Source organism: Bufo bufo, chromosome 3 (genome assembly GCF_905171765.1).
Source record: "Bufo bufo chromosome 3, aBufBuf1.1, whole genome shotgun sequence".
NCBI lineage: Eukaryota > Metazoa > Chordata > Amphibia > Anura > Bufonidae > Bufo > Bufo bufo.
This window is the reverse complement of record NC_053391.1, coordinates 277,253,037-277,276,731: the sequence shown is the minus strand read 5'-3', so window position 1 is coordinate 277,276,731 and position 23,695 is coordinate 277,253,037. Positions and strand designations below refer to the sequence as shown.

General features: G+C 40.1%; 1 protein-coding gene across 1 annotated transcript in view; it reads right to left on the bottom strand.

Moving 5' to 3' along the window:
- ANKS1A (ankyrin repeat and sterile alpha motif domain containing 1A) overlaps nt 1–23,695 on the bottom strand; it is a 913,309-nt gene that overhangs the window by 716,548 nt on the left and 173,066 nt on the right. The window contains 2 exon segments of the mRNA XM_040424152.1: nt 10,634–10,709; nt 10,800–11,096. Of these exon segments, the coding sequence (XP_040280086.1) occupies nt 10,634–10,709; nt 10,800–11,096 (373 nt within the window).

Here is a 23,695-nt window from a genome sequence, read left to right as displayed (position 1 = left end):
CCCAAATTCCAAAGAGTACCTTTTAGGAGGGCATTTTTAGGCATTTGGATTCCAGACTTCTTCTCACGCTTTAGGGCCCCTAAAATGCCAGGGCAGTGTAAATACCCCACATGTGACCCTATTTTGGAAAGAAGACACCCCAAGGTATTCCGTGAGGGGCATGGCGAGTTCATAGAAGTTTTATTTTTTTTGGCACAAGTTAGCGGAAATTGATTTTTAATTTTTTTTTCTCACAAAGTCTCCCTTTCCGCTAACTTGTGACAAAAAATAAAATTTTACATGAATTCGCCATGCCCCTCACAAAATACCTTGGGGTGTCTTCTTTCCAAAATGGGGTCACATGTGGGGTATTTATACTGCCCTGGCATAAAAAATCTATTTCTGCTAACTTGTGACAAAAAAAATAAAAAATCTTCTATGAACTCGCCATGCCCCTCAAAAGTGATCTTTATAGCGCCGCAGCGATTTTATGGTGTTTTTGCAGTGATCAGAAAAAAAAGAATTTCTGTCACTGCGGTGGGGCAGACTGAACGCAAGTGTGCGCACAGGATCAGGCCTGATCGGGCGAACACTGCGTTTTTTGTAGAGCCTATAGAACATGTCCTATTCTTGTCCGCAATTGCGGACAAGAAAAGGCATTTTCTATATAGTTCTGGCAATGTGCGGATCCGCAAAATGCCGAAAGCACATTGCCGGAGTCCGTGTTTTGCGATTCCGCAAAACACATACGGACGTTTGAATGGAGCCTTACAGGGGGGTGATCAATGACAAGGGGGTGATCAGGGAGTCTATATGGGGTGATCACCCCACTGTCATTGATCACCCCCCTGTAAGGCTCCATTCAGACGTCCGTATGTGTTTTGCGGATCCGAATGATCGCCACTGGCAGGCTGTAGATCCACTCGTTTACCTTCCGATCCTGTGAACATGCGCTCCTGTGTGCGCACGTTCACAGGAAATCTCGCGTCTCGAGAGATGACGCGCCGAAGAGGAATAAATCGACCGCCGCCAGAACGCAATCCTGCGTTAAGCGGTCCTGAGGCGGTTAAACTCACTATTGGTCGAAAATGAACAAATCCCCGGGCAAGGAGCATTTACCACCTTAAAAAAATAAAAATATATATAAATATATATATATATATATATATATATATATTACAAAAATGCCCCCACCACAGGTTTGCCCTGCATTGGAGATATTTACCAATCTGGTCATTGATCAGATTGAAAAAATTCCAGCCTTTAATCAAAAGTGCAGTAACAAATCTTGATTCAGAAGAGCTGGTAGCCCTCAGATTAATCTACCATTAGTAAGCCGTCCCATGATGGGGGGAACGTTGTAATTATGGATCACCATACCTACTGTAATGTGTCTCACCGTTCTAAATGGTTAAAAAAAAAAAGGTAGTGAAGGTATACGTCCCTAGACGTTGGTTACAATGAGAGCAAATATATGAAGGGACGTTAAAATAAGCAAAAAAAAATAAAGTTTTATTAGGCTACTTTCACACCTGCGTTTAGGTGCGGATCCGTCTGGTATCTGCACAGATGGATCTGCACCTATAATGCAAACGCTTGTATTAGTTCAGAACGGATCCGTTTGCATTACCATGATAATGCAAATAGTTCCGTTTTGACTTACATTGAAAGTCAATGGGAGGCGGATCCGTTTTCAATTGCACTATATTGTGTCAGTAAAAACGGATCCGTCCCCATTGACTTACATTGTAAGTCAGGACGGATCCGTTTGGCTCCGTTTCGTCAGATGGACATCAAAACGCTGAAGCAGCGTCTTGGTGTCCGCCTCCAGAGCGGAATGGAGGCTGAACGGAGGCAAACTGATGCATTCTGAACGGATCCTTATCCATTCAGAATGCATTGGGGCTGAAGTGATCCATTTTGGGCCGCTTGCGAGAGCCTTGAAACGGATCTCACAGGCGGACCCAGAAACGGCATTGTGAAAGTAGCCTTAATTGTGTAAAGTAGAAAAACGTATAGAGGTGAATGACCTAAATATAGTCGTGTTGGGCCAAATAACGGTCCAGTAATACTCAATAGGGTGCACAGAAATCTTGTCAAAGTCCCCACTCAGTGTGTAGTATGGGGGAACACTGTGAACAAGCTGTAATTGATAAGGACCCAGATATTGAACTATACAAATCCCACCGCTACTAGAGATGTGGTATCTCACAAAGAGGAACCCAGTGGGGTAACATACACAGCATTACCAAACTGTCCAGTACCTAATCAGTCACTGGGCAGTTATAGTCAGCAAGAGGGACTGCTGTGCACTATACCGCCCCTCAGACACTGACACACGTGCGGTGCAACACAATAAAAGGTGATTGCTGGTCTGGCTATTGTACCACCAGCTACCAGCAGTCCCTAGTAACACTTCGCTACGGCTCAGCGCGTTTCTGTGCACATATCTCGTGCACTTCGTCAGGAGCCAAAGTAGCAGTACACCTGAATCTGCCTAAACCGAAACCCTAGTGTGGGAGACGGCGTGCTGCATCAACAAACATAGCCCCGGCACTATGATGGCCGCCACCCTTCTAAATGATCCTGTTCTAATGTTCTTAAAAATAACCCTATGATAGACTTCTCTGAAAAACTAGAATAAATCCTGATTAATGATCTTGAGAATAAGATTATTTCGAGTGATGCAATGAAGTTTATGACACCAAAACATCTACAGACTATCACTTTTTATGCTCTCCCAAAAATTCATAAGGGGTATCCCCCATTGAAGGGCTGCCCCATTGTATCTGGAGTGGACTCCATTACTCAGAATGTTAGACTTTATGTTGATGAGATCCTTTATCCATTTGCTTCCTCTCTATCGTCCTATATACGGGATACAACAGACTTGATGAAAAAAATTGATAACATCATGGTGGATGAGAGAATCTGCCTGGCCTCAATTGACACAGAAGCCCTGTATGCAAGTATTCCACATAAAAAAGGCCTTTTTGCTGCAGAATATTTATTAAAAACTAGGGGCACTCAATTTCAGAAACACAATACATTTGTACTGAAGGCATTAAAATTTGTTTTATGACATAATTACTTCTTATCTGAAGGCGGTTTCTACCACCAGCTCAGGGGGACAGCTATGGGAAGCCCTTGTGCCCCCAGTTAAGCAAATCTCTTCCTGGGCTGGTGGGAAGATGTTTTGGTTTTTGGAGACAAAAATATGGAATGGATCTCACACATTATTCTGGGGTTATTACATTGACGACATCCTGATATTATGGGATGGCACTGGTAATTTATTTAAGGCTTCATTCAACAATTGTATGTTAATGATGTCGGTTTAAAATTCACCTATGAGATCCAACATGATAGCATTGCATTCCTTGATATTCGTGTAACAAAAACGAATGATGAGTTACACGAAGAAACTTACCGAAAACCCATAGCTACAAATAGCTTATTAAGATGGGACAGTTACTATCCAATGGCCTTACAAGAGGGTATTCCCAAGGGACAATACTTACGCATCAGAAGAAATTGTCCATCAACTGAATCCTTTAGATCTCAGGCAAGGGATATGTGTGATAGGTTCTCCCAGAGAGGATACCCCATTGAGTTTTTGAAAGAAGCGTATAATTACTCCCTCAGAAGAGACAGACATTCCCTACTTACCGCAAACGTTCGAACCAGGGCAGTAATACACTGAGGATTATTGGCACGTATGACGCACAGAATCAAATAGTTTTGAGTTTCCTAAGAAGACACTGGAGTATTCTCCTCTTGGACCCTGACATAAGGAATTTCATTCCCTCTAAACCATTAATCACATATAGGAGAGGAAGATCAATTAGAGATAGATTGGTACATAATCATTATCAGAGACCATAAAATGAAGGCACATGGCTGAATAGCAAACCATATGGGACCTTCAAATGTGGGAGTAACTGTATATGTTGACCCCTGATACTTTAGTCCACGGAGTTTACTAGTATCTCCGCTGGAAAAAAGTATTCCATGAGGGATTTTGCAAACTGTATCTATGTACCGGTCAATGTCCTCTTAACTAGGTCAGGAAAACAAAACGAGAGTTGAGACGAATAGTTGGAGACCATATTGGGGATATCAATAATCGTAGGGATAAATCCATAGCTCACCACGTTCTTGAACATCATGATGGGAATTATAAGTCCCTTAAATTTTAAGTTGGTGCGTAGATCTCACCAGGGTGGATATCTAGACAAGAGGATCTTGTGTAAGGAGGCCCAGTGGATTCACTGTCTTAAGACCTTGAGCCTAATGGGCCTAAATGAACAGATTTCATTTGGTTGCTTTCTTTAATTTCACTTATACCGTCCCCGGTATATACATATTTATTCATTAGAACACGGTACCTATTCTTCTGTGTATAGTTAGATTACCTGTTACTCTATCTAAGCATGAATGGTTAATATTATACACAATTATATCTTTAGGGATCCCATTTGAGTCATTAATTTCTGACACTTTTGGGTTTATTATAACTATCAGTAATTCCTTATACCCCTTTTTCTCTAGGCAATCGTGTAGCTAAACATGGTTGGAATTATATGAATTTATGCATTTTTCATTCTTCTTTCTCTTATGAAGGTTTGTATATCGATTAAATTATGTTCATCCAATCATGGTCCTTAATATCTTTGTGAAGTTCTCCTTATGTATCTATGTTTGCTCATGTGTACTGATATTGCTGGCACTTTGAAAGTGTCTCTTTCCCTATAGCTAAATGTGGGCTGACACACCAATTGGAGACTGCCTCCGGCTTAATGGAACGCAGTATGCACCAAGTATGCGTTCCACTCACTTAGCGCTGCCATCCCCGCCTCTTTCCTATTACGACATGCTCCTGATGAAGGGGACCCATTAAGAGGCCCCGAAACGCACCGAGCTGCTCACTCCCCCACCCTGGCTTTGGAATAAAAGAACTTAAAGAATGAACAAGAATTCCTGAGTGATCATTGTTCATCCGTGAGACTCTACTGGCGATCCAGGCGCAGGAGGTGTGATGTGGGTGTTATGTGCTTTATCCCACATTACCCTCCTGGGTGAAGTGAGTCACTAAAATTTTGATTTGATTTTATACCTTGATTTTATATTTGTATAATATTTTACATTTACCTTATACCATATCTGCTTAACTGCATACCATATACGAATTTACCGTGAGAATCACAACAATCGTGAGTGTGAAAATATCGCCACCCCATTTAGGTGTATCAAATAACTCAAGTTTCAAATTTTTTCTTCGGTTATATACATCATAACCCTAAATACTAGGGATTTTGGCGCCTTTCTGTGGTCCTTTTTAGCGTCTCCACGCTACCCCACTGTCTTCTTCCCAATCACCCACCTTGAGGGCATCAGGGTGGGTCGAGACCACTGGCAGCCTGCCTTTCTGTGTTCTACCATCGTACTTAATAACTTTTCAATATATATATATATATATATATATATATATATATATATATATATATATATACACTGCGTGCAGAATTATTAGGCAAATGAGTATTTTGACCACATCATCCTCTTTATGCATGTTGTCTTACTCCAAGCTGTATAGGCTCGAAAGCCTACTACCAATAAAGCATATTAGGTGATGTGCATCTCTGTAATGAGAAGGGGTGTGGTCTAATGACATCAACACCCTATATTAGGTGTGCATAATTATTAGGCAACTTCCTTTCCTTTGGCAAAATGGGTCAAAAGAAGGACTTGACAGGCTCAGAAAAGTCAAAAATAGTGAGATTTCTTGCAGAGGGATGCAGCACTCTTAAAATTGCAAAGCTTCTGAAGCGTGATCATCGAACAATCAAGCGTTTCATTCAAAATAGTCAACAGGGTCGCAAGAAGCATGTGGAAAAACCAAGGCGCAAAATAACTGCCCATGAACTGAGAAAAGTCAAGCGTGCAGCTGCCAAGATGCCACTTGCCACCAGTTTGGCCATATTTCAGAGCTGCAACATCACTGGAGTGCCCAAAAGCACAAGGTGTGCAATACTCAGAGACATGGCCAAGGTAAGAAAGGCTGAAAGACGACCACCACTGAACAAGACACACAAGCTGAAACGTCAAGACTGGGCCAAAAAATATCTCAAGACTGATTTTTCTAAGGTTTTATGGACTGATGAAATGAGAGTGAGTCTTGATGGGCCAGATGGATGGGCCCGTGGCTGGATTGGTAAAGGGCAGAGAGCTCCAGTCCGACTCAGACGCCAGCAAGGTGGAGGTGGAGTACTGGTTTGGGCTGGTATCATCAAAGATGAGCTTGTGGGGCCTTTTCGGGTTGAGGATGGAGTCAAGCTCAACTCCCAGTCTACTGCCAGTTTCTGGAAGACACCTTCTTCAAGCAGTGGTACAGGAAGAAGTCTGCATCCTTCAAGAAAAACATGATTTTCATGCAGGACAATGCTCCATCACACGCGTCCAAGTACTCCACAGCGTGGCTGGCAAGAAAGGGTATAAAAGAAGAAAATCTAATGACATGGCCTCCTTGTTCACCTGATCTGAACCCCATTGAGAACCTGTGGTCCATCATCAAATGTGAGATTTACAAGGAGGGAAAACAGTACACCTCTCTGAACAGTGTCTGGGAGGCTGTGGTTGCTGCTGCACGCAATGTTGATGGTGAACAGATCAAAACACTGACAGAATCCATGGATGGCAGGCTTTTGAGTGTCCTTGCAAAGAAAGGTGGCTATATTGGTCACTGATTTGTTTTTGTTTTGTTTTTGAATGTCAGAAATGTATATTTGTGAATGTTGAGATGTTATATTGGTTTCACTGGTAAAAATAAATAATTGAAATGGGTATATATTTGTTTTTTGTTAAGTTGCCTAATAATTATGCACAGTAATAGTCACCTGCACACACAGATATCCCCCTAAAATAGCTAAAACTAAAAACAAACTAAAAACTACTTCCAAAAATATTCAGCTTTGATATTAATGAGTTTTTTGGGTTCATTGAGAACATGGTTGTTGTTCAATAATAAAATTAATCCTCAAAAATACAACTTGCCTAATAATTCTGCACTCCCTGTATATTAGTTCCAAAAACTCAGGTATAAACATACCATACATAGTTTTTGCCCTACCTTTGGCGCCCTGCGAAGTTATCCCTGGACCATCGCTTTGAAAGGCCCAGTGATTAACCCTCTTTTTTCTTCCCCTGTCTCTGTCTTTCCTATTACACATGCGCGGAAAGCGCTTTCAGCGTGGTGGAAAGCACGATGCATTCCACCATACTTCACCTCAAGCCCTTTACTATAACTGCCTGCTATAGTGTAGATTCGCTTTATATTTGATTAATTCAATCAATCAATATTTACACATTAACCTCTTCTTTGCAATGGCTGAATTTGTGGACCGCTTTTCGGCGTCTTCCAAACCGGAAGTGCGTCACCTACCGGAAATACTGCTATTACTGGCGGCAATATCCAATTTCCAGATCTTAGGACTAAAAATATTGACACCACACAATACTCAGGTGCGCCCATTCTATGTAAGTTGCCATTATCTAAAAATGTACCTATCTTTTTGATATGAGTCTCCTAATGAACCACTTAACACATTCAACTGGGGAAACACGTCAGGACTGGCTGTTTGAAGCCTATTGAAGATTTCTTTAGGATCTGGCAAGGGCCAATCCAGGGTTTAGCCACCGTTAAGTGGGGTCGCCCCTTTCTGGGCGGGTGCTCCGCTTTTAGGCAGGGGTCAAGTTAAAGAACTAGATGATCTACTAGTTGAAGAAATAGCTAAAATGACAATGAAAGGAGAAGTTATCATTATGGGAGATTTCAATCTTCAAGATATAAACTGGAAAACCAAAATAGCAAGTTCTACCAGGAGTACAGATATTCTAAATTCCCTACTGGGGTTATCTCTACAACAAGTGGTTGAGGAGCCAACCCGGAGGGAGGCCATTTTGGATTTGGTATTCACAAATGGGGATTCGGTATATGATGTCATTGTAGGCGAAACCTTGGGATCTAGTGATCACCAGTCAGTGTGGTTTAATATAAGAACTGTGAAAGAGTCCCACCACAAGAAAACAAAAGTTTTAGATTTTAGAAAAACAGACTTTTAAAAAATGAAATTAGTCATAAATGAGTCCTTATCAGACTGGAACGGATTACATGGAGTCCAGGAGAAATGGGACTACTTAAAAGGTGCATTATTGAAGGCAATAGAAAATTGCATTAGACTTGTCAGTAAAAGCAAAAAAAGGAAGAGACCACTGTGGTACTCAGCAGAAGTGGCCCAAATCATTAAAAATAAAAAGCTAGCATTTTGTAATTATAAAAAAAACCAGAGCAATGAAGATAAGGAAATCTACAAGATTAGGCAGAGAGAGGCCAAGCAAGTTATAAGAACTTCTAAAGCGCAGGCAGAAGAAAAACTAGCTCAGTCTATGAAAAAAGGGGATAAGACATTCTTCAGATATATAAATGAAAAAAGGAAATTAAAACAAGGAATAACTAAATTAAAAACAAAGGACGGAAGGTATGTAGAAGAGAATAAAGGGCTAGCTGACTGCCTTAATGAATACTTCTGTTCAGTTTTTACAAAAGAAAAAGGAGAAGGACCTCCACTAGAAAGGATGACTAATAAATCATTTGATGCATGTATCTTTACAGAGGAAGATGTTCTAAGTTTGCTGTCTAAGGTGAAGACAAATAAGTCACAGGGGCCTGATGAGATACACCCAAAATTATTAAAAGAGCTTAGTGGTGAGCTGGCAAAACCGTTAACAGATTTATTTAACCAATCATTAGTAACAGGAGTCGTCCCAGAAGATTGGAAATTAGCAAATGTCGTGCCCATTCACAAGAAAGGTAGTAGGGAGGAATCGAGCAACTATAGACCAGTGAGTCTGACATCAATAGTAGGCAAATTAATGGAAACCCTATTAAAGGATAGGATTGTGGAACATCTAAAATCCCATGGATTGCAAGATGAAAAACAACATGGGTTTACTTCAGGGAGATCATGTCAAACAAATCTTATAGATTTTTTTGACTGGGTGACTAAAATAATAGACGGTGGAGGTGCAGTAGACATCGCATATCTAGATTTTAGTAAGGCTTTTGACACTGTCCCACATAGAAGACTTATCAATAAACTGCAGTCATTGAGCATGGACTCCCATATTGTTGAGTGGATTAGGCAGTGGCTGAGTGACAGACAACAGAGGGTTGTAGTCAATGGAGAACATTCAAAACAAGCTCATGTTACCAGTGGGGTTCCACAGGGATCTGTACTGGGAACAATTTTGTTTAATATCTTCATAAGTGATATTGCAAAAGGCCTCGATGGGAAGGTGTGTCTTTTTGCTGATGACACAAAGATATGTAACAGGGTTGATGTTCCTGGAGGGAAACGCCAAATGGAAAAGGATTTAGGAAAACTAGAAGAATGGTCAGAACTCTGGCAACTGAAATTTAATGTGGATAAGTGCAAGATAATGCACCTAGGGAGTAAAAACCCAAGGGCAGAATATAGAATATTTGACACAGTCCTGACCTCAGTATCTGAGGAAAGGGATTTAGGAGTAATTATTTCAGAAGACTTAAAGGTGGGAAGACAATGTAATAGGGCAGCACGAAATGCCAGCAGAATGCTTGGATGTATAGGGAGAGGTATAAGCAGTAGAAAGAGTGAAGTGCTTATGCCGCTGTACAGAACACTGGTGAGACCTCACTTATTGTGCGCAGTACTGGAGGCCATATCTCCAGAAGGATATAGATACTCTAGAGAGAGTTCAGAGAAGAGCTACTAAACTAGTACATGGATTGCAGGATAAAACTTACCAGGAAAGGTTAAAGGACCTTAACATGTATAGCTTGGAAGAAAGAAGAGACAGAGGGGATATGATAGAAACTTTTAAATACATAAAGGGAATCAACTCGGTAAAGGAAGAGAGCATATTTAAAAGAAGAAAAACTACCACAAGAGGACACAGTTTTAAATTAGAGGGGCAAAGGTTTAAAAGTAATATAAGGAAGTATTACTTTACTGAGAGAGTCGTGGATGCATGGAATAGCCTTCCTGCAGAAGTGGTAGCTGCAAATACAGTGAAGGGGTTTAAGCGTGCATGGGATAGGCATATGGCTATCCTTCATATAAGATAGGGCCAGGGGCTATCCATAGTATTCAGATATATTGGGCAGACTAGATGGGCCAAATGGTTCTTATCTGCCGACACATTCTATGTTTCTATATGTTTCTATGTAGCTACAGGTAAAGAGCAGGGTAAAAACATCTCCCGACTCCACTTATCAGTTCTACAGGCTACTTCCCGATTAAGGGAACAGTGAGTAAATATGGGATTTATAATCAAATATAATGTAGTCTGTCCTTTACCTAGGATATTAGTACACATCAAGAAGGGACCCTATATCTCCAATAATCTGTGATCACATTAGTGGTGCAGTGATAGTTCATTTCATTCCCTCTTACGCATATACTTAATCTGTGATTTCACCCTAACTATATGGAATAAACACATGAACTTTAATGTCATTAAAGCCTGTGCATAAAACTATAAAATGTTTAACAGTCAGGAAAAAAAAAAGTTATGTACAGTACAAATAAATCATTAATCTATATAAATGAATAACCTGCATCTAGAAGCATCTGAACTACATCAGCCTTCCCAAATAAAGCAGCTTCATGTAATGCACTTCCTTTTTCTGTCTGTGAGGAGAAACAAAGAATTAACAGCAATGTTACTGACAAAAAAATTACAATGTAAGCATTTTTATTGTTTATAGGCTGATAAAATACCGTATAGTTGATATCCATAGATGCATCCAGCAATACTCTGACAACGGCTCGGTGCCCATTGCGAGCTGCCAGATGAAGAGGGGTGTGCTTCCGTGTGTGGCAGCTCAGTAAGTTAGGGTGTGCATTCAGAAGGAGCTTCACTACTTCCAAACGCCCATAAAGCGCTGCCAGATCAAGTGGTGTCTCCATCTTGTGATTTCGCATTGTAGGATCAGTCAATTCCTCCAGCAAAACGTGAACCACCTCAGTGTGTCCATATTGTGAAGCACAGTGCAGGGCTGTCTCATTATCATTATTCTGTAGGACAATACATTTGTAGATTAATCTTACCATATATGTACATGAGTTTTAAATCATAAAATAACACTACAATTTGACCTAACATTAAGTATTTTTTGTATTTTCTCAAAAAAGGCCATACAAAATTATACAGTTTTACTATTCCACCCCATTCACATTACTTCTCCACCCTGCCATCCATAAAATTAATTACTTTTTCCTTCCCACGAGTATTGGAGCACACCCTCCTCCCTAAAACTATATTGTTATTAACTCTAACAAGGCTATTACATTCTTTCTTAAGGTGGCCATACACACAAGATTAAAGGGAACCTGTCACCATGTTCTGACATATAAAACCGAATGTACCTTAATGCTTGGTTACCCTAATAGTTCCCAGAGATCTATCCATAATCTTCTCAGGACTAACCTGTCCCATTTTATCGCCCTATAAACCTTTCCAGCCGTTAGGCTCATTTGCATAAATCATTCTTTTCCCTCACACCATCATAGCCTATTTCCCGAACCCTAAACTTTGATTGACAGCCTATTTTTGCCCTTACTGCTTGTAATCTCGTCCGAAATCGCGCACTTGCCTTTTATGTCCCTATTACGCCACTAATAGCTGGAATATTCTCAAATATCCGCTTCGCAATACTTACGCAAAGGAGCTCTTCCCAAAATGAATATTGAGCATGTGCGAGATCTTATCTATAGGGGCGTTTCTTAGGTGGAGCTGAGGTGCTTGACTCTTCTCAAATCAAACAAGTAAGATGTGGCTCAGGTTAGTCCTGAGAAGATTATGGATCGATCGCTGGGAACTAGCATTATGGTACATTGGGTTTTATATGTCATAACATGGTGACAGGATCCCTTTAAAGTAGTCTGGAATGAAAAACTAGCGCAAATGACTTCATGATCGCTAACGGCAGACTCTTGTCTGCGAAAATGTAATCCGCCATGCTGGAAAACTTCAGCCATTCATCAGCCGAAATTGCTTGTTGATAGCATGATCAGCTGAATTCAGCCAATCACTTGCAATTATGCTCAAGCACCAGTGCCCCCAGAGAAAGGTTTCCACCGAAACGCACGTCGAGGTGTGCGGTGTTCCTGTGGAGATATTATTCTTACAAACGGTATGTGATTATTTGTATACATTTTGTATCATGCACTACTTGTGAGTTATTTGGCAGTGTAGGGATGCGACCTCTGTTGTTTAATAGGGGGTTATTTCTGTACATCATCTACATGGCACTTTGCACTTTATTTGGTTAGATGCCCATCCAGTAGTTTTACCTTTGTATCCTCTTTCCACATTCCTCTTTATGTAATACCTATAACTTGTATCTCCCAGGGGTGTACAGCACTTCATATATATATATATACACGTTTGTCATCTCGATTTAAATGCTTTTTAACATGTATTAAAATAAAATTTATATTTTTACAGCTAATTAGTCTCAGTGTTCTGTTATAGGTCTTCTCAAGCACCAGGGAGTCTGTTTATATTATAGTTGGGCAGTTTAATTGGTCTAACTGTTCATATGAACGATCCCATGGACAACTGATGGGCCGCAATGCGACCGAATATTATCTCAAGTGTATGGCCAGCTTTACTCAAAAGCCAATCCCACCTTGCAGAGAACACCACTACTTCACTATTATGTCTGTCCTACACAATCCACATTCGGGGCACTGCTGTCTATAGCCTTCTATGTAGTCTTCTAATGGAAGGTGATAAGCGACATATGCACTTTTATATAGCATAAAATATCCACTTCTCTGACTTACATTTTCTATTATTTCTAGTTAGTCCCTTACCTAATCTATTTTGGACTTCATTATCTGCATGACTAGTCCCCAAAAAATGTTTTCCATTTTACTTTATTTTTTTTACTGATGACCTATCCTCTAGATGGGTCATCAGTATCTGATTGGTGAGGGACAGACACCTCGCTACCCCGCTGATCAGTTGCCTTCTCGCAGTTTAACAGCCTAGCGGTTGTGCTTGGTATTGCACTCAGCCCCATTCACTTGTATAGGGCTGAGCTGCTCATAGGCCATGTGACATGACCGTGTCATCGCTCAGGCTAGGAAACGCAGAGAGAAGGCGCTCACAGGAGCATCGCTGAGCTGATCGGCGGGGGTCCCGAGTGTTGGACCCTCACAGATCAGATACTGACAACCTATCCTGAGCATAGGTCATCAGTAAGAAAATCTCAGAAAATCTCTTTAAGCAAGTCATCAAAACTTAAATTATCAAGCAGCACTTCCTTACATTCCAACAAAGAGTTGAAGAAAGATTTACCGGTAAATTGCAAATAATAAAAAGAACATGAATCTGAAAGACTGTATTTGCCCTGTAGTTCTTTCAAGATTCTCATTGGGTTGGCTTATTACCTTATTATGTGTTGAATATTTTTCAGACCCTTTTCGTTCCATTAATCACATTTTTGTCTTAATTTTGTAATTGTTCTTAAATTATCTCTTTTTATGTATCTTGAACCAGAATATACTGTAAGACCGCAGAGCTTTACGACTACCTGCCATACTTTTCAATCTCTTACCATCACATTGATGCCATTTTGTCCAGGTCATAAATCCTGGCAGGTAAGACAGACAGGACAAGAGCTAGGTATGTAATGTAAAACACCCTTCAACACTTTCATCCTTTTCTATAACTAAGTTCTAAGTGGTCTCTCTGTCCATTTTATTATGTGCTCTTTTCCTCCACACTCACCACCCTGTTACACCTCCATTCAACTATCTCCTCTCACACATTGAGAAATCTACATGCCAATGACACTAACAAAACTTACAGACTCTCTACAGTCATCTCTGTCCACAATCTCTTCTTTCCTGAACTGGCTGAAGAACACTATAAGGAGTCAGCACAACCTTCAGAAGTGCACTAGATGAAGTATTGCCCCCTAGGCTCAAAGCCTCCAAACAGAGACAAAAACAACCCAGGCTTATAACTCAAACTTGCTTCCTCCAGCAATGCTCCAGAAGTGCCAAACACCTACAGTGCCTTGCAAATGTATTCACCCCCTTGACTTTTTTCTGTATTTTGTTACATTACAGCCTTAAGTTCAATGTTTTGTTAATCTGAATTCTATGTGATGGATCAGAACTGAGAAAAATATATAAAATAAAACTATTGTTTAGAAATAGAAAAGCCCATAAAAAGCTCTGGTGCAACCAATTACCTTCAAAATTAGTGAAATGATGTTCACCTGTGTGCAATCTAAGTGTCATATGATCTGTCATTACATATACACACCTTTTTTGAAGGGCCCCAGAGGCTGCAACACCTAAGTAAGAGGCATCACTAACCAAACACTGCCATGAAGACCAAGGAACTCTCCAAACAAGTAAGCAACGATGTTAGGTCATAAAAAATATCCAAATCTTTGATGATACCCAAGAGCACCATCAAATCTATTAATGACCAAATGGAAAGAACATGGCACAACAGCAAACCTGCCAAGAGACGGCTGCCCACCAAAACTCACGGACTGGTCAAGGAGGGCATTAATCAGAGAGGCAGCACAGAGACCTAAGGTTACCCTGCAGAGTTCCACAGCAGAGACTGGAGTATCTGTACATAGGACGACAATAAGCCCTACGCACCATAGAGTTGGACTTTATGGCAGAGTGGCCAGAAGAAAGCCATTACTTTCAGCTAAAAACTAAATGCTATAGCATATTCATCTGCTACTACACCATAGTCTATTCAAGCTAGGTTACTCACTGTTTAGAGCCATAAGGTTTCGGAAGCGCTCCAGAAATTCGCAGATGATCCGCAGGTTATGTGCTGCGGTTTCTTCTTCCTTTGAGACTAGTGTACACCAGACGCGTTTCAGAGTTAACAAAGACTCCTTCCTCAGTGGTCTCAAAGGAAGAAGAAACCGCAGCACATAGCTTGCTGCTTTTCCAAGACTGCTTTACCAAGAGCTGATCTACAAGAGCATTGGAGATATTCAGGAGACCAACTTAGTCTAACACAGAGTTTTTCCACTGTAGCAGAACTTCAGTGGTATTTCTGGTGAATACTCAGACACTGTGTTTCAAGAAAGGTAAGGAATTTGCTAGACACAGTATCTCTATTGTCTGATTGCAAATTAGCATAGGCAAGTAAGGTGTTAATTTGCTGTTGGGGGAGGAGCCTTTGTGGGAGTGTGTGGATATATACCCACACAGTATTAGCTTGCTAATTATAGCTTGCTGCTTTTCCAAGACTGCTTTACCAAGAGCTGATCTACAAGAGCATTGGAGATATTCAGGAGATACTCAGGAGGTAATCTGGAGGTGGATACAATCTAAACAAGTAAGATTTGTTTGTTTAAAATCTTTCCCCTCTTTACAATGGCAGACCTGGTTCTGTGCAGGAATTGTTGTGCTTTTATTTCAGGTTCCACTCTTCAGAGGTTTGGATACTGTGTGATCTGTAGACAGCTCTCCATAATGCAGCAGGAAATTAACTTTTTGAAATATGAGATTTTTAAATTAACCACTAAACAAACTCAGGCTGAGAACATTGCAATGCCACTGCCACGGAGGCCCCCTAAATTTGGAAGATGGGTTACTGTAGGTTCTGGTAGACTGAGAGTTGTAGATAGAAGGCATGTCCCACAGTCTGTGGCTCTCCATAATTTATTTGCAGCACTTTCAGAGTGCAAGAACAACATGGAGGATGGCTCAAGCACAGTGGGTGAGAAACCATCATTTCCCATGCCTAAAGTATGTAAGACTGCAGCCAAAGACAAAAAGGAGGTGGTGAGGATTGATAGTAAGCAGCTGTTGGTGGGCGATTCCATCATAAGAGGTGTGAAGTTTGAGGAGAATGGTGTTGTGAGATGTCTTCCTGGTGCTACCGCTAGCAGGGATAGATGACGGATCCTTAATATTGTTAGGCAAGCAAAGCAGGAAAGGGAAGTGGATGTTATTCTCCATCTTGGGACAAACGATCTGGCTTGCAATGAGGTTTCAAAGGTGAAAGAAGCTTTTCACACACTTGGAAAGGATATACGGGAGGTTGCATCAACTGTTTCATTCTCTGCAGTTTTGCCTGTGCATAACCTTCAGCATGACAGGAAGATGCGCATTAAGGAATTCAATGTATGGCTTGGTGAATGGTGTCTGAACCAAGGGTTTGGCTTTGTGTCTCATGTTAGCTCTTGTTGGAATGGAAAAGAACTGTACATCTTTCTATCAAAGGAACGAATGTCCTCGGTGAACAGTTCCAGGTATTTGCTAAGAAGCATTTCAACTAGGAAAGGGGGGCAAAAGAGTGATAATCCAGCAGTCCAACTGCCCCCCGGAACAATGCCAGAAGAGGCCAGTAGCACAAAGGTCAAGAAATGACAAGCTCAGGGTCTTGTATACAAATGCTCGCAGTCTAGGGAATAAGATCAATGAACTTGAGGCTATAATGGCATCTGAGAATATAGATGTAGTGGCTGTTACTGAGCCGTGGTTCAAGGAGAGTAATGATTGGGATTTATCAATACCAGGGTTCTCTCTATACAGGAAAGACAGAGAAGGCAAGAAGAGGGAGGGGTGGCAATGTATGTGAAAGAGAACATAAAATCTAATTTGATACAAGTTAGCGAGAACAATTTAGAGTCAGTTTGGGTTACCGTGCAGCTTGATAATCATAAGGTAACTCGTGTAAGGGTGATATATAGACCACCTAGCCAAGTCAAAGAATTAGATGATCTACTAGTTGAGGAAATAGCTAAAATGACTTTGAAGGGGGAAGTTATCATTATGGGAGACTTCAATCTTCCAGATGTAAACTGGAAAACCAAAATAGCTAGTTCTGCCAGGAGTACAGATATTCTAAATTCCCTACTGGGATTATCTCTACAGCAAGTAGTGGCGGAGCCAACCCGGAAGGAGGCCATTTTAGATTTAGTATTCACAAATGGGAATTTGGTATCTGATATTACTGTAGGGGAAAGCTTGGGATCTAGTGATCACCAGTCAGTGTGGTTTACTATAAGTACAGTGACTGAGTCACACCACACAAAAACAAAAGTTTTAGATTTTAGAAAAACTGACTTTTCTAAAATTAGATTAGTGGTATACGAGTCCCTATCAGACTGGAACAGTTTCATTGGAGTCCAGGAGAAATGGCACTACTTAAAAGTGGCACTATTGAAGGCAACAGAAAATTGCATTAGGCTTGTCAGTAAAAGCAAAAAAAGGAAGAGACCACTGTGGTACTCAGCAGAAGTGGCTAAAACCATTAAAAACAAAAAGATAGCATTTAGGAATTATAAAAAAATTAAAAAAAACGAGGATGACAGACAAATTTATAAGATTAGGCAGAGAGAGGCCAAACAAGTTATAAGAGCTTCCAAAGCACAGGCAGAAGAGAAATTAGCTCAGTCAGGGAAAAAAGGCGAGAAGGCATTCTTCAGATACATAAATGAAAAAAAAAAACTAAAACAAGGAATTACCAAATTAAAAACAAAAGAAGGAAGGTATATGGAAGAAGATAAAGAACTAGCTGACTGCCTCAATGCATATTTCTGTTCAGTTTTTACAAAGGAAAATGAAGGAGAAGGACCTCAGTTAGGAAAGAAGACTAATGAATCTTTTGATGCATGTGTCTTTACAGAGGAAGAGGTTCTAAGTCACAGGGGCCTGATGGGATACACCCAAAGCTATTAAAAGAGCTCAGCGGTGAACTAGCAATACCATTAAGAGATTTATTTAACCAATCACTGGCAACAGGAGTCGTCCCAGAAGATTGGAAATTAGCAAATGTTGTGCCCATTCACAAGAAAGGTAGTAGGGAGGAATCAGGCAACTATAGGCCAGTAAGCCTGACATCAATAGTGGGGAAATTAATGGAAACCATACTTAAGGAGAGGATTGTGGAACATCTAAAACCCCATGGATTGAAAGATGAAAAACAGCATGGGTTTACTTCAGGGAGATCATGTCAAACTAATCTTATTGATTTTTTTTGATTGGGTGACTAAAATAATAGATGGAGGAGGTGCAGTAGACATCGCTTATCTAGACTTTAGTAAGGCTTTTGATACTGTCCCACATAGAAAGCTTATCAATAAAGTGCAGTCTTTGGGCTTGGACTCCCATATTGTTGAATGGATTAGACAGTGGCTGAGGGACAGGCAACAGAGGGTTGTAGTCAATGGGGCATATTCAGACCAAGGTCTTGTTACCAGTGGGGTACCTCAGGGATCTGTTCTGGAACCCATATTGTTTAATATCTTTATCAGCGAAATTGCAGAAGGCCTCGATGGTAAGGTGTGTCTTTTTGCTGATGACACAAAGATTTGTAACAGGGTTGATGTTCCTGGAGGGATACACCAAATGGAAAAGGATTAGGAAAACTAGAGGAATGGTCAAAAATCTGGCAACTAAAATTTAATGTTGATAAGTGCACGATAATGCACCTGGGACGTAAAAACCCAAGAGCAGAATATAAAATCAGTGATACAGTCCTAACCTCAGTATCTGAGGAAAGGGATTTAGGGGTCATTATTTCAGAAGACTTAAAGGTAGGCAGACAATGTCATAGAGCAGCAGGAAATGCTAGCAGAATGCTTGGGTGTATAGGGAGAGGAATTACCAGTAGAAAGAGGAAGGTGCTCATGCCGCTCTACAGAGCACTAGTGAGACCTCATTTGGAGTATTGTGCTCAGTACTGGAGACCATATCTCCAGAAGGATATTGATAGTTTGGAGAGAGTTCAGAGAAGAGCTACTAAACTGGTACATGGATTGCAGGATAAAACTTACCAGGAAAGATTAAAGGACCTTAACATGTATAGCTTGGAAGAAAGACGAGAAAGAGGGGATATGATAGAAACTTTTAAATACATAAAGGGAATCAACAAGGTAAAAGAGGAGAGAATATTTAAAAGAAGAAAAACTGCTACAAGAGGACATAGTTTTAAATTAGAGGGGCAAAGGTTTAAAAGTAATATCAGGAAGTATTACTTTACTGAGAGAGTAGTGGATGCATGGAATGAATAGCCTTCCTGCAGAAGTGGTAGCTGCAAATACAGTGGAGAAGTTTAAGCATGCATGGGATAGGCATAAGGCCATCCTTCATATAAGATAGGGCCAGGGGCTATCCATAGTATTTAGTATATTGGGCAGACTAGATGGGCCAAATGGTTCTTATCTGCCGACACATTCTATGTTTCTATAACCTGCAGATCATCTGCGAATTTCTGAAGCGCTTCCGAATTTTTTATAGGAAAGAGCAAGAGTCCTTGCAAGAGCAAGAGCTTGTTCACTCACCTCAAGAGCAGATCGGAGGTAAGACTATCTGTGCCGCAACACGTGGGCAACACGCCAGGTACGAACACTTGGAAACCTTATCGCTCTAAACAGTGAGTAACCTAGCTTGAATAGACTATTTTGTAGTAGCAGATTAATATGCTATAGCCGTGAATATATATTCAACAAATCGAAAGGAAATTATACTCATCTGTAAAACATCAGCTACATTGGAAATTTTTACACCAGTCGCAAAAAAAACACGGATATAAAGGGGAACCACGCACTTCACAAGTGCAATAAAACCGGAGATTTACCCAAAACCTATTGGCCACGGTCCAACAGTCACTCACAAGACTGTTGGCAATCACTATTGTGCACATAACTAACTTCTTAGTTCGGTTACACCAATTTTAGTAGTTACTAATGTATGTATTTTATGTCATTTTTATTGTTAATAGAGGTACCGCCTATTTTTATGGTTATATCCAATAAATAATTTAGCAACATCATTGGTTAGTGCTCTGTGTGAATTCCGGATGCAGGTGTGCCCCTCTAATTCTTCTAATTTATTCTCCTTTAAAGATTGGGGTTATCTTTTTAGGGGGAGCACCCATTCCTTGTTAATTCGAGGGTGAGCCATCCCAACCCAAATCAAATCCACCCTGACGAGAACCAAGAGCCAACCTACCTATCAATAGAAATATGCTACTATTAATAACTATGGCATCTCAGCACACACATACATAAAAAATAGAGGGGTCATTCAAACAGAGCATAAGGGCTTCCAGCATTCGGGCACCAACCAACAGAAACACTGAAATCATTATTAAAGGTCTGTAGGTTACAGTGCCACCACAGAAAATGTGCTCCACAGTGGAGCACATGTAATGGAGTCTAGCAGTGGCTACAAAAACAGGAGAGATAATGAGTTTCACTGTGGAACACAATCATGGGGTATTGGGTAAAGTAACGGGCACAAAAAAACTAAAAAGAAATGAGGAATAAAGAAAAAATTTAATTAGTAAGTAAATAAAAAAAATAGACAACCACCACATAGTGCAAAGTGCTCATGCAACACACGTGAAAAATTAATGTGCCAAAAAACAGCAATATTACAACCAGAACACCTGTACTAGTGAAGATATTTCTGAAGTTATTAAAAATACTTTAAAAAAAATACATCAAAGAATAACAATTGATCAGTGTAAATGAAAAAAAATGTTTTACATATAGAACATAATATGAATAGAGTGTATAAATCACATGTGAACTGATATAGTATAAAATTGCCACCATTTTTATTTATTTTTTCAAACATAGACCCCATAAATGTAAGAATTCCATCCCTATGGCTCCAAAAGATGGTGTGGATGACTGGTAGTACACTCTAACAGGCCAAAATAGAAAGTAGGTTTAGGTGTCGTAGGGCTTCACAGCCGTCTGAATGAGCCCTTACAGTGAGCCCGGTGACGTCACCGCCACAGATGGAAAGTGTATAGCGCTGCTTATGGCTCTTTTGAAGGCGATGCAGCCAGGCAAATGGGAGCATCGGAGCTACTAACTGAATACAGAAGAGGTGATATCTGGGTTCAGCCTGATTCAGCTTCTGCAAGTGCTGCTGCCTGCTCAAACAGCTGATTGGCAGGCTTTCTTGGTGTCAGACCCCCACCATCAGATAGTAATGTCCTATCCAGAGGATAGCATTAAAATTTAAAGAAATACTCTTTAACCCCTTTGGGACACAGCCTCATTTCACCTTAAGGACCAGGCCATTTTTTGCAAATCTGACCAGTGTCACTTTAAGTGGTGATAACTTTAAAAAAGCTTTGACTTATCCAGCCCATTCGGAGATTGTTTTTTCGTCACATATTGTACTTCATGACACTGGTAAAAAGAAGTCAAAAAAATAAATTTTTATTTATAAAAAAATACCAAATTTACCAAAAATTTGTACAAAATTGCAAATTTCCAAGTTTCAATTTCTCTACTTCTATAATACATAGTAATACAGATATAGCAACGTTAGCGATCCCTTTTTTCGCATAATGAAAGCAACAAATTGCGATACTAACCTGCAATTCATAACAAAGCCAGTAGATGGCAGCAATAACCAATCCTAATGAAAACCACAGTAACTGTTTAAACTAAACTATATCTACCTCTTTTTAACACATTAAGTTGTATATTAAAGGATTTTTTAAGCTTAATTTTTAAACAGTTACATATTATTTTATTATTATAATATTATTTTCATTATTTCAAAACATTTTTAATAACACACAACAAATTAACACAGAGGCTATGTGCCAAAAGCCAGGTATAATGCAAGCCAGCACCTATTCATAAAACAGGTAACCGGGATACCTTACAATGGCAACCTGGTGCACTAAGACATTTAAAACCATCTCTCATCTAACTGAGAGTCAGTAAGTCTCAATGTTGCCTGAGAGCTCATGGATAGCTTGGGGGACCATGCACCTAAATCTTTATCATTAGGGTAACAAAATTATTATTTTTTTTATTTTTTTTATTGCTAGCTAATTCTTCTCTAACTGCTTAGGAAGGCTGCATAAAAATTTACGGGTTTCTAATTGTTCTAATATATATTTAATAACCCATCTATACTGTTTTGTTATGTCAACTAATTTGCATAAATATGAAAGACATAGCACATGTGATCAGCCTACTTTCCACCATGAATAGCGCCATCTATTGGATACATAGTCTTATGTCCTACAGTCTGCAGAGTATTATCATTTTCCTCATGGACAGCTCCATCTATTGGACAGCTGAAACACTGTTTGCAATATCTTGGCCATATTTATGCAAATGAGCTTACTTGACAAAACATTATAGAAAGGTTATTTGAATTGACTTGTAGTTCGGACAATTAGAAAACAGAACATTTTTATGCAGCCCTCGTAAGCAGTGAAAGAGGAGTTATCTAGCGTAAAAAAAATAAAAAATTACAATTGTTTTCACCATAATGGTAACGACAGGTGCACAGGACTCCCTAGAAATCAGAAGTAAACCAATATTGAGACTTACTGGCTCTCTCCTTTTGGATAGAGAACTAGTTTAAAATGTCTCAAGCTGCCACTGTGAGGTATGCTGATGGTACCTGTCTCACAGATAAGACATTGGCTTGAACATACCTTGTTTATGGCATATAGCCTTCAGTTAAAAAAGAACTGTTATGTGTTGTCTATTGTGATTTTTTGTCATTTTGGTAATAAGACGTTATAAATGGTAGGAAGGAAGCTATATAATAAGTGGTTATTAATATTAGATAGAGGTAAAAAAAAAAACTATTTGTTTGTCCTTTGTTTTTGTTTGTCTGTTATTTATGCACAATTATATACTAGAGACGGGAAGTTCGGATCTTTTGAATCATTTCATTCAAAAGAACCGATTCATGAATCGGATCTTCGGTTCACTTCCTGAGCCGGCAGAAGCAAGTGAAGACCATATCAATGCTCATCGAATCTTCGTTTCACTTGCTAAATCGTCTCTCAAGTTAACAGAATGTCTCCTGGCAAACACAGCTCTGCTGCAGTGGAGCAGACTGTGATGTAATTACAATGTATAGTTATTGCAGGGACTCAGATAATTGTCTGAGAGTTTATTAGTTAAAAAAATCAAATAAGTCAGAGACTCATTGGATTCTTTGAGTTAAAAGAATCGTGTCACCGAGTCCCTGCCAGACTTCCTGCTCTGCTACATGCACCCTGTACACACACAGCTCAGCTACATGCTATACTAATGCCCCCCCTTGCCCCCGGACGGACTTGTCGGGAGACAGGGAGCCGCAGAGCAGGAAGCCTGGCAGGGACTCGGTGACTCACGGTTCTTTTTAACTCAAAGAATCGAATGAGTCTCTAACTAAGTTGTATCTTTAGATTCTACTCATTCCATTCTTAGGGTCCATTCACACGTCCGTTTCTTTCCTGATCTGTTCCGTTTTTTGCAGAACAGATCTGGACCCATTCATTTTCAATGGGTCCTGAAAAAAAAACAGACAGCTCAATGTCAGATTTTTTTTCAGGACCCATTGAAAATGAATGGGTCCAGATCTGTTCCGCAAAAAACAGAACAGATCAGGAAAGAAACAACGGACGTGTGAATGGACCCTAACACTCGCTGTATTGTGTGACTCATAGCTGCTAGTGCTTGCCTCAGCTCTGATTAATTGATGGGCGGGGAGTATGGGCTGGCAGAAGCCAGCTTCCACTGTAGAGTCAGAACACCTATTTATAACACAACACAAAAAAACACACAGGCTATGTGCCAAAAGCAAGGTATAATGCAAGCCAGCACCTATCCATAAAACAGGTGACTGGGATACCTTAC